Raw genomic sequence first — 12347 nt, forward strand, 5'->3', positions numbered from 1 at the left:
AAGGCAAGAATCTACATACACCATCCTTGAACAAGGGACAACAAAGACAGATTGGGAAAAAAGGAGGAAGAGTGGGGGCAGCAAGGACAGGGCCACAGGGACAAAATAAGAAGAAAAAAAATCAAGAGGTCGAGGAAAGTGAGTGGGAAGAAAGAGAGTGATGATTTTGGTATTAATAGCAACAAGGACAAAAGCCAGTGACAGAAAGACAACGCGAGAGATGGAGAAATGAGAGGATAGAAAGATAGGAGCCAAAGCTTTTATGAGACTCCAGCCGGCGACTAAAAATGGAGACATTAAGGTGCCCTTGCTCATTCTGTTACATAAGGTTACTGTTAACCTTTGCAGTTCACACTCATGTTAGCAGAGTCTGTTAACATTTGTTACAATTGCTCGGGGTGCAGTTTGTTGGAGCTGCTGATTGAGCTACAGACGTGACAGTGGGCTGCAGGAGAGAAGAGAGCTGGTTTTTACCCTAGGGGACAGTAAGAAGGATAGGTAACAACTGCATAAACAACTGGCTTGTTGCTCCAGTTCGATTCAATCATACCGGTGGGGCCATAACAAAATACAGTCCAGAACTCTGAACCACAAAATATAAAATGCCGTGACGATGTTGTAAAAAAACAACATACTTTCTTTTGTAAGAACACATAAAACATTGAATAATAACATAAAACCAAAAAGGTGGTATGTGTTGTGAACCAGCGTTATATAAAAGAAAGGTGTAATAGATTGCAGTAACAAACCAAAGTGAAGTGAAGGAAATATATATATTTTTTTCTACATTAAAAAAGTAAAATAATTATTTGGGTTTTAAACTCTAGGTAGATGGTAGATAAAATAAAAGCAACAGAAAATTTGGCCTTAAAACTAATTATGTTAGGGTAGTATAATCAAAGGCCACACTAAACAAATGGCTGTTAATATGGATTTAAAGCAATTTAGGGTTTCAGAGTCATTATAGTTTTAATCCAGATTAGTGATGCATAACAACTAAAAGCTCCTTCCCCATTTTTGGTTCTGGGTATGCAGGGTAAATCAGAGCCAGAAGACCTGAGAGGTCTGGGGGTTTGATACAGTGAAAACCAGTCTGTGATCTATTCTGATGCTAAATCAGGTAGTGATTTATAGACTAATAGAAGAATTTTAAAATCTATTGTCTGATAGACAGGGAACCAGTGTAATGGTTCAAAACTCTGATTCACTTTCTCAGTATTGGTGAGGATGCAGGCAGCAGCATTTTGGATCAACTTGAGCTTTTTTAGCGAGTTTTTTAGGCAGACCTGTGATGAATATTCCTGTGATTTAAGCCTATCTATTGCAGTTTTTACTGTTTGTTTAGAAAGATCACTCTAAAGGAAAGTGAGCTTCCACCGACTAACTGGTTTCCTTCCAAAACTCCCCTGTAGTGCTGGTCCCTATCTTCAGCAGAGCACACCCTGGACAGTTCGCAGAGCAATACAGAGACAAACAGGACAAACAACCATTCATACACTCACACCTAGGGTGAATTTAGAGAAGCCAATTAACCCCAGTAATGTTTTTGGGCTGTGAGAGGAAGCCGGAGTACCCGGAGAGAACCCTCGCATGCACAGGGAGAACATGCAAACTCCATGCAGAAAGATCCCAGGCAGGTAACTAGCTAAACATATTTTTGGGGAATCTTATACATCTGAGAAAAAAGATGTGGCTTGGGGTGACTGTCTAATACCCAATCTGACAATCGATGGCTTCAAAAAAAAACACCTAGGGGCCGTTAGATCTTGAACTGACAAGGAGACACATGGTTCCCTAATGTCCTTTTTTGATGTTGGCTTGCAAAATTATGCATGCCTTGACACAGCTATTTATGGGCATGCATGATTGTCTACACTTTGATCACTTGATTAATAACCACATCTGACTTGTCTGGAATGAATATGCGGATTCACAACTTCCTCTTTGTTAGAATGAAAGTTTCCTTTTCAGGAACTTGAAGTTTATTCTCTTTGGTGCATGGACCTGTGTGAATTTCCATAACCAAAATATATTTACAGTTTACATCTGACTAAGGATGTTTCTAAATTTTCTTAGGTGTATTATGGAGTTGCATGAGGACAAATGTTTCCAAGTTTAAATCATACAAGCTCAAACTTAATGGAAATAATCAGGTTTGATGCTCCATCAGTGAATTAAGTGAACAGTCACATTTAATTTTATTGAGTAAGTTCGAGTACTTTTTAGCTTTTTATTGTGGATTTAAAAAGTTCAACCCAGGAAATTCTTGAGGTAGGTCAAAAGTTTGCGTAGATTGCAGCAGACTTTTTTTTTTTTTTTTGCGTAAAACATTGCATCAAAGGTTTGCACAGACAGGCTTTATAAATTGGGCCTCGGAGCACCATGTTTACTGTGTCCCCTACATGGCTCGTGGCAATCTGAAAATTTTTCGATTTCTTTGTCCCTCAACAATGGTTCTTTTATTTTTTAAGCATTTGCATAAAATTCAAAACTTTGCTAGGGACTTTGGCAAGTGTTGTTCAATAGACTCATTCAGTTTGACCTGTAGATCCCTGAAGATCCTACATAATTACAAAGGCTCCCTTGACTTCTCCTTTAATTCTCTGCTTTGTCAGACATGTTTTGGTAGATTTGCAGTTTAGTCCTGCACTTTGCATTTTCAGATGAGGAATTGAACTGTCAATGCTTCAGGATGTTGAGGAAGATGATAACCCTGTTTTACACTTCTCCCTGTTCCCAACCAGAGCGGGGTGCTCATTGGTCGATACGATGCTGGTTCTTATTGTATGTCCTAATTTAGGCCTACACAGATCAACACCAAAATAAGATTTAACAATATCTAAAGGAATTCTGAAAGGAATAAATTTAATTTCATGTGGGGATTTTAAACAGAGTGTGAAATACAAAAAACAATTAGTATTAGTAAAGTTTTTGAATTTTTAATACCAATTTAGAAGTGAGTATTACTTTTTCTTGGAAAAGAAGGATAACATTTTAAAACACATGTAAAGAGCATTTTCCACAGTGATCGTACCTGGTGTGATGGCCACCCCGTTGCCATTGACAACTGGGCTCTCCTCCTCCTCCTCTTCAGGAGGTTCCAGGCTGGCACGCTGCTCCATGTTGCTAACCGACTGATTCCTCTTTCTTTTGCCCTGGGCACTCGGCCGGGCTCCAGGAAGCAAGGCCTCACTCACATTCAGAGGAGGGGCTGCCGGGGATGGCTCCGCTGGAGGTTTCGGTGTCCCGTAGAAGTTGTCTGAGGGCACAGAGTTACCATGTTTAAGATCCAATTTCAAGATCTTAGGATGGAGCAGGTTCAGGTGATGCATTGAACTGTTTTTTATGGAGCTCTGGGTAAGGTATGATACTCTTTTAAAATGTGAAGACTAAGCTGTCTAGACAGAGCAGAGAAAAAAAAGCTGGAATGAAATACTGCCTATCAGAAAATCCGACTTAACACTAGATTGATTTATTGTTGTCCATCTTTAAGCTCAGGGTGTAAGAAGAAGCTACCACTAGTGACAACATCTAGTTATCTATAAACTCAGACAAATATGTGTCTTTTAAAGAAAACAAAAAAGGGAAACAGCCTCATTTTTATTTAAAAAAAAAACGAAAAACAAAATCTAACCCCTAAAATGGAGGTTGGCACTGCTTTACATCCTGGACGATCATAGGAAAAGATTTTATACTTGAATGTCTGGGCAAATCAGAGCTGAAAAACCAGCCGCAGGACATAATTTACCTCTGAGGAATATTAACTTAACACCTGGCATTCTGCTGCTGTGTAGTAATTCAAAAAGATACTAAGCTTTTGACAGCGATTGATTAACAGAGTTAGTGGCTTTTTTTTCATAATCAAATCTCCTTGTTTTTAAATTTCCATGAGATTACACTTTTGTACATTTTTGATGTTAGACTTCCCACCTTGCTTTGGCTCTTGGTTTGGTTGTGCTGCTTTGTCTGCTGATTGGTGCAACCTTGACGATGAGTTTGCGAAAAAATGCAAACTTTTAGCTGTTAAGTATTATCAACTTTTCATTTGAAGAAAAAGCAGATAATTTAGAAATTGATTTTTGAACTAATATGCTTTAGGGTTTTGTTTTAGTGGATCAATTCACTGTCAAGTAGCACACTGTTGTTTTTGGAAGTACCATTGGGTTAAATACAACTTTTGCATCACTGCTGAGCTAAATTATTTGATTCAGTAGTTTGCCTCTTAAAGCCCAAACCAGCTGTCTGCTCCTCTTAATTAATCTGAATTTTCCTCAGTTGTAACTGTTGCTTTGGACAGATCTGGCAAAGCATGGTTGGGGAGTGATTATCACAGTGTTAGAAGGAGGGAAAACATGAAAATTGAAGTTGGGGTGGATGTTGCTTAACGTAATTAGCATCCCAAACAGCAGACCGAGCCTCAAAAAGGAATTGTGGGAGAGTTCCAGTTCAGCAGAAGATGCAGACATGAAAACATACGCAGTTAAGTTCTAAATTATTCATACACCTGCAAATCTAGGTTTAACATTTACAGACATGCTTGTCTGACTCTTTTATTAATAAATATATTACATTTGGAAGTGGAAAACCTGTTCAGCAAGTATAAATTGAAAGGTCAATAATCCTTATTTTTAAATAAAATAAAACACAAACAAAATGCTAATTATGTTTATAAAATGATCTGTTCTCTTGTAAGATCCCTGCATCATTTTCAGTCATACATAAACTTATTGATTCAATGGAAATAATTTCTCATCTAAATATGCTGGAGGAGGTGGTTAGTCTGAGATAAACCAGAGCCATGGAGATATGAGAGTCGCGCCACTGGAAGAGCAAGCAAGTTACAGTAGTTTGCTAGTGCATCCATTAGTTCAGCCCATTCAAAATGCAGGTTGTGAGACACATTAATTATTAATTACTTATTTCACAAAATATACTACCATTACAAAAAAAGCTTACTGTTTGAGAGGTTGTACTCCATATTATTGTTCTATTGTAAGGCATGTGAATATTATTTTAACCCTTTATAGGGCAATTTACCATTTGAAAATAAAATAATGGAGTCCCCCCATCCCTCAGCGAGGTCTAGAAGAACAAGATCTATAACCAGCCATTCAGCAAAGATACTGCTACATGGCTGCACATCTTACTTTGGCATTTGACCAACTAGATGAGCCATTGAAAGATATTGTATATTACCTACTGTAAATTTAGTTGGGAAAAAAAAGGTAAAAAGCTCATTGAAAAATCAAAAAGTAAAGTTAAAAAGTTAATAAGCCTAGATAACAATTATATTTAAGTTTATAAACTAAAAAATGTAAGTGTATCATCATTAATGCCTCTAAGGTTATGTTGTACCAAAAAAATGTGTTTCTTTTACTCTCAGAGTATTTTTTAATGAATTTCTTTGTAGAAGCACTTTTGTTATTTTTCTTAATATTTTCAGGCATGTTGGCGTTTCTTGTTATTACATTGATATTAATTTTTGCCATCAAAATGTCAATTTTTTTATGTTACAAAGGTTAAAAAGATCTTGTCCTGGATTCTGATAATACTATTGGCTTGAAATTTAGATTTTCAAGGTATTTCACTGAGTGCCCCTATAAAGGGTTAATGAAGAGCCTGTTTCAATCATACTCACTTTACTCATCTCTAACATTTATAGATGTTAACGTTTTGTTAATATAACCAAAGACAAATAGAGCAACTTATTAAATAATTTCCTACTAACGTGAAAATGTTTTAAGCATTGAGGTTTAGAATTTGTCTTGACCAAAACAACATTAATATTTGCTCCTGTTTTGGAGTTTTTCTGCTTTCATCCACTGGAGCCTTGAATAATTTGATATACTGGAAGTTCAAAGCTTAGGTCATGCTCGAGTGCTAAGTGTTTGTCTTGGCATGCTATATTTTGCGTATCTTAAAAATGAACAGTCTGACTGTTGAATAAAGTTGATGGGATGTGCTCTTCATCCAAGAGTAACAGCCATTTAAAATTGTTTTTCACTTATGATTTGTCTTTCTTTGCAATGAATGTGTTCCCATTTTATGGAATTGGCATTGCAACTTCCCCAACAACATGGTTGATGTCTTCATTCTTCAAGCAAATTGTTTTAACACATACCTGTATGCTACAAACAAGCAAACAGTCAATATTTTATCACTACATGTGTTTAACTTGTTTATGACTGGCTGCTGTCAGCTACTTTTCCTCTTAACTTATAGGACTAGCAATGATTTGGGATCCCGATGACTGCAAATCACTTTTTAAATTAGATGAAATTATATCTTCATCTTCTTTATGCAAACAATATGTGTGGTATTGCAATACGAGGTTAAAAAGCAGCATACAGATCATGTGTGGGTTTTATAGTGGCTCTTGAAAACCACTTGAGATCTTGTTTGATAAAAACAAAACAAAAAACAGCAGCATTTTTTTTTTACTTATCTTCACAAATGGGCAACAAAAAAGTCTGCCCTTGCTCCTTTCTTGTTATATTAAAGTATTCTGAGTGGTTTTGTATGTTGAGCTCTCAAAAAGTCTCTTACACGCTAAACCATCAAAAGATTCAAAGCATTAAAATATATAAAACAGCTATTAGTCCATAGGAAAACAGCTTATTATTGTGCCCTCTTATCTACAAATCCAAGGCTATAAAACCACAGGTTACATGAAAGAGATGTTACTGGGAATGGGGTAAAAATAAAATAAGCTTAACACAGAGCTAGAAGAAAAAGTGTTCCAATATTTGACTGACCACTTACAAATGGTTTAAATGGTTTGTTTTTAAAATTGTGTTTGCATTTAATTTGCATTTTAATTACTTATTATGGTGTTTTTCAACATTTAAAATAACCATCCCAGTTGTTATTCTATCCTTAAAGGTTAAAGTGATCAAACATTCAAACAAGAGCATAGTAACAACACACAACACAAGCAAGGCTGACCCATTATGATTCAAACTCACTCACACATATTTATGATTAAATATGCCATTATTGTGATTTTGTTTTTTTTTAAGACCACCCCTCTGATTGACCCTCAAGGAGGATTTTCTAGGAATTTCCTTTGTGCTTCTTTTGCATGAAAACATCTTACATAAAGTGTAAAAGACAATTCTCCTCTGGTTTAAAAGCTAAATTTTATTTAAATAAAAGGAAAGGACATTCTGAGTACACCAATTAGGACAAGAGGTAAAATCCCACTCTGTGTCTCAGATTGTGTAAACCAGTAAATGTCATTATGTAGTTGCAGGTGTGCACTTTAACCATGACAATAATAAATAGAGTAACAGTTCTTCTGTTTTGAAATTAGAGTCAAAATAATGGCGCTTTAAAATATGAGAAAAGTACCTGTTGCTAAGTTGTACTCAGATATTTTATGTGCAAAATCATGTGTTGGCCTATTGGTTGGAGCAGATTACTTGTGCTCTGAGAATGTTGCAAATACCCAGTTCAATCCCCACAGCCTGCACCAGCCTGCACTCTGGGTTCCTGAGCAAGACTCTGAGCCCCACATTGATCCCCGGGCGCCACACAATGGCAGCCCACTGCTTCACAGGGGGATGGGTTAAATGCAGAGAGTAAATTTCCCCAATGTGGGACAATAAAGTGATTTACATTACATGAAAACTTAGCTATGAATAGGGGTGTGGTTTGTAAATGATAATTAGTGCAGGTGTGGTGACTGTCCTGAACAAAATAAAAAGATGAAAAGACAAAAAAAAAATAAAAGCCTAAAGGGGCATAGTCTCATTATATTTTTTTCTGAAATATGTTTGTAATTTGTAGTGACAGTTGCTAGAATCCAGAAGACTACTCAAAATCAGATGAAATAGGTCTTATCAACAATGTGCTTACTGATAACTTGCATATGATACATTTGCCGTCATTCCATTGAAGCTGTATTAGCCAATGATTATTCTGCTAGGAGGCTTTAAAGAGAACTCAAAGTTGCTGTTGGTCAGGTTGGTCTTCAACCACGCCGAGCTGTATCTTTACCATGAGGCACTGCGGGACGACTAGGCGCTAATGCTGTGCCAACTGTCCCCATCTGGCCTTCTGATAGTTGGTGTACTGCTGGCAGATGGCGCATAAGTCTGTTTATGTCTGCACATCGCATCTTTTCCAGGAATTCTTTTAAAAAAAATAAAAACTTACCAAACACCATCAGGATGGACGATCGCTATCTATAACCTTATAATCAACTCGTTTTATGTAGCTCTTACATAGGCATAGAACATGATTCTGCTACTTTAAAAACAAAATTCAAAAGCAACATGATGTGTTGTAATGGAAAATCTGCTGATGAGTAAATGTGTATGTGAAAGTACAATAACTTTTTCAATAGCCACTAGGGCTCTAATATATTGTGATTGTTGACCTGTGATTAACAACATTTATTGGAAATAATAGCTGGATTTCACACAAAACACAGATCTGATTAAGGAAAGACCAGTAAAATAAAGCAATAACTTGGACGTTTCTGACAAAGATCTTAATTATTCTTTTTAACTGCTTTCGTTCTATGAGTTTTACAGTAGACGTTGTACTTATTGCCTATTTTAATGATTTTAATGTTTTTATTTCTTTGTTTTGTAAACCTGTGAAGCCCTTTTTGTTTAACTAACTGACAGCCAATCTGGAAATGGTTATAAATCCTTCTTTTATGCTTGAGAGTGAGAGCAACGCCCTACAAATGACGAAAACATCATAAAACTTTGTGAACCATCCAAAGTGGACAATCTATGATGTAAGAGTCACAAATAAACCCAAACAGCACTGCAGGTTTTATTTTCCATAAGTGACGAGTTTGTCTGGTGCTACTTTTCCTACGTTTCCACATTGCACCAGGTCATTTAAGCTAATCCTCAAATGAAAACTCTATTTTATACATACTCTGGATCTTCTGTCTGACACTAAAATGTGTTTGATGACTAAACTTAAAAACAAAGCAAACACAGCCGAAACCTTCTAAATACCCTTTTTTTCAGCACTAAGAATTAAACTCTTAAAACACGCACAATGAATATAAGAAATGATGCAGAGACATTCAGCCGTTTTCCTGCAGGTTCGGATACTAGCACAATTTATTGTGTTTCTTGTGGGCAAGAGCCCAAATGTCTTGTTTTATAATCCCTTTTTAGTAATCCTTCAAAGCAGGTTGGTCTTTGAGGGCTCGTCACAAAGAGAGAACACAAGCTGTTTTTACTCATTAGCCTGAGTCAAGAGACGCCATCTGTAAACTCGTGGAAGACACGAAATTGGTTTATGCCAGAATTAGTGCCACTGCGGAAGATGAAGAAGTCTGGAAAAGATCTCGGAGAAGTAAATTCTCAGTTCAGGTACCTGGTTTTATTCTCACATTATCTCAGTCTGGCACTACTAGCATTTCTGCACTCTGAACTCTGGATTTTTACATCTCTATTAAGCCATGTAATAAATGGATGATGCTCTTGGAGAAAAATGCATTTAGGAAGTTGCAGCCAAAATAGAAGCAAAAAAGAAAGAAGCAGAACTCAGACAAGAAGGGGATCAGCATTAATGACCAAGAAGAGGAAACATAGAAGCTTTGCTGAAGCTTCCATTTTGTCAGAAAGTGCATTCACTTCAATGCTCTTAAACTGTTTAATGTTAGCACACAGGCTGAGGTAAACATAGACTCAAGGATGACGCAGAGAAAAGGCATGGAGAACCCACCTGTGAAATCTCATAGCTAAACAGAAGAGAGGCTTTAGAGAACATAAAGAACACTGATTCAGATCCGTTCCTGCTGAAGCACCTCAGCAGTTTCAGGGGAGAGCGCTCATCTTTTGTTGACTAAGGCCTCTGCTCTGCATCTTTTGTACAGATATGAGCCATGACTCATCAAATTGCGCGTGTAGCTCTGACGTATACAGTCTTGCTTTGAAATCACACTAATTGCTATCTTGCAAAATGTAAGACTTTATGTCTCAATCTGGTCTCTTTAATTGATTTTTAAACCTGAAAAATAATACAATAATATTCTTTAGCATTTTAGACCTGTTTTGTAAAATACTTTAAACTATATGCTATTTCTTGCCTGATCTAGACTTCATACGATCCTAAATAAAACTAATAGTGTGGTTATAATCTAACATAGTGGCTATTTAACAGCTACAAAATAATCTCAGAATCCCAGTAAACCTCTTCTTGGGGGCATATCCACACAAATTTTAAAAAAAGACTTATAATTTTACGTATCAAGTGATATTTAAATGGAGGCAGCCAGAACCAGTTTGTTTGTTTGTTTTTTGGGTGGAGGTTATAAAACTAGGGACAGAATCTGTTAGGAAATGTTGAAGATTTTAACGCTCAGACATCTTTCATTCAAGTAGCTTTTGTAAACCTTAAAGAGCTTTGTGATGCAACTCTACCAGTGAAGTTAAGCAAAGGAGGCAGTTTGTACAGCTCTTTCTTAAAGCACTCATGAGGTAACAGAATAAAACGTCTAATTTTGAAAACAAAAAAGGGATGTTTAATAGTTTAACATGTAAAACAAAATTTTGAAAAAGTAAAGTGGAGATCAGAAGTCCACATAAACTCATCAGCCTCATAAAACTCAATATTTTGGGTTTCTAACTTATTTCTTATCCCCCTAGATGGGGTGGAGATACATAATATTTCAGGGGTATTAAAATCAGGAACAGAGTGCACATACTTTTTAATTTAATCAGGGAGTTATCTGATTTATAAAGAATGCCTTAAAAAACTATAATAACCTATATCAGCCTGCTGCAGCCTGTAATAGTGGGAAAAAAAGGCAACAAAACTGAACAGTCTTTTCATATGTTAAGACAACAATAAGATAGTTTTAACAGATGTATGTGTTTTCAAATGAAAACAATTAGAAAAACTATAATATTATAACTATAATATTATATACATATTATAAAAGAAAATTATTTTCTGAAAAAACTAAAACTTAGAAACTATATTTATTGTTCTTAGTTTGAAAACCAATGAAGGAATGATGCATGGATTATTATTTTATTATCTATTATTTTCCTTTTTATTTCATTTAGGTCATAATTTATAGGGTTTTTTTTTTCACCAAGTATGGAACCTTTAGCGACAATGTACTTCTTCACTTTTTGCAAAAGTTTGATTGCTTTTTTTTCTAAACCCCAAATAAGAGATGGAATTGTGGTTCTTCAGCTTTGATTTGTATTCTTTTTTTAAATCTGCTCTTTTTCTAGTCTACTGCTGAAAGTTATGGAATCAATTAACAACATTTTTTTTTGTTGATCTGCAACTTTAAGTCTAGAAACAGTGAAAAAACAAGACTTCATTAAAAATCAACAAACAAATGTCAAATTAGTATTATGAAAACTAAAGCTTATTTTGATTTTAATATCACCCATTATGAATTTGCTGTACAAACGTTGGTAGAGAAAATGAAAAAGACTATTAATATCAAAGCTTTGACTAATCTAAATAGAAACGTAAATGTTTGAGCGTTCCAACAGGACAATGGCCCAAAACAAAGATCAGAACTGGTTTTAGACTGGATAAAGGAGCGAACATTGGTTTTCTGGTGTGGTCTAGACTTAAAGCCTATTAATATAAACAATCTGGAAATTTTTCTCAGTGCCAAATCTGTGAAAGAAAAACCAACCATTATACAGTATGAGCTGCAACATTTGAGAGTTAGCAGAGATTTTACAGGCCCAAACCATTTTCTGTTTCAATTTTCTATGTCTGACCTGACAATCTTAAGCTTGACTGATTACATATCTTAGATCCAAAACAACTAATGGTAAAAACAAATGCCGTATAGGTTATTTAATACAGGCTGTAGTTTTAATCCAAAAGGAAATCATAAAGTTGCAAAACTATTACCATTCCTTATATAATAGCCATTAAAAAAGGCAATAAAGTGCAATAATATTGGTTGATTTGTAAAAAGATTGTAAAATTGTGGATGTTTACATTTTGATGCATTGGATAACCTGCGTTTTCAAATGTTGATGTATTCTACCTTCCAATCAACAGATCAGAATTGATGAAGTGAAAATCAGATCTTTGACTAATTGATTGGAATCTATCTAAAAGCTAGCTGATGTTTTCAACAATTTGTGGTTTCCCTGCAACTTGTTACATGATCCAGTTCCTAATTTAAAATTTACTAAGAATCTAGGTTTCATCCCAGCCTGGATATGTAAACACTAAAAATGCATCAATAAAACCCCAAAATTACCATTAAATTAATTTAGATGACGAGTGTATAAAAACAAATTAATATATATTGATTTAACCTACTTTGATTTTACTCAATTACTTATAAAGAACCCTTTTCATTTTAATTTTCTTACCTCAAATCCCCCGCC

The 12347-nt window shown here is 35.4% G+C and overlaps 1 protein-coding gene across 15 annotated transcripts in view; it reads right to left on the bottom strand.

Annotated features, from left to right (window-relative positions):
* Positions 1 to 12347, bottom strand: part of LOC119793075 (membrane-associated guanylate kinase, WW and PDZ domain-containing protein 2-like) — a 136862-nt gene that overhangs the window by 56396 nt on the left and 68119 nt on the right. For all 15 annotated transcript variants that reach the window (XM_038300038.1, XM_038300041.1, XM_038300037.1 and 12 more), the window contains exon 4: positions 3035 to 3259. In XM_038300038.1, the coding sequence (XP_038155966.1) occupies positions 3035 to 3259 (225 nt within the window). The remainder of the gene's footprint in view (positions 1 to 3034; positions 3260 to 12347) is intronic.

Source organism: Cyprinodon tularosa, unplaced genomic scaffold (genome assembly GCF_016077235.1).
Source record: "Cyprinodon tularosa strain WSP-4 unplaced genomic scaffold, ASM1607723v1 ctg44, whole genome shotgun sequence".
In the NCBI taxonomy this organism is placed as follows: Eukaryota; Metazoa; Chordata; class Actinopteri; order Cyprinodontiformes; family Cyprinodontidae; genus Cyprinodon; species Cyprinodon tularosa.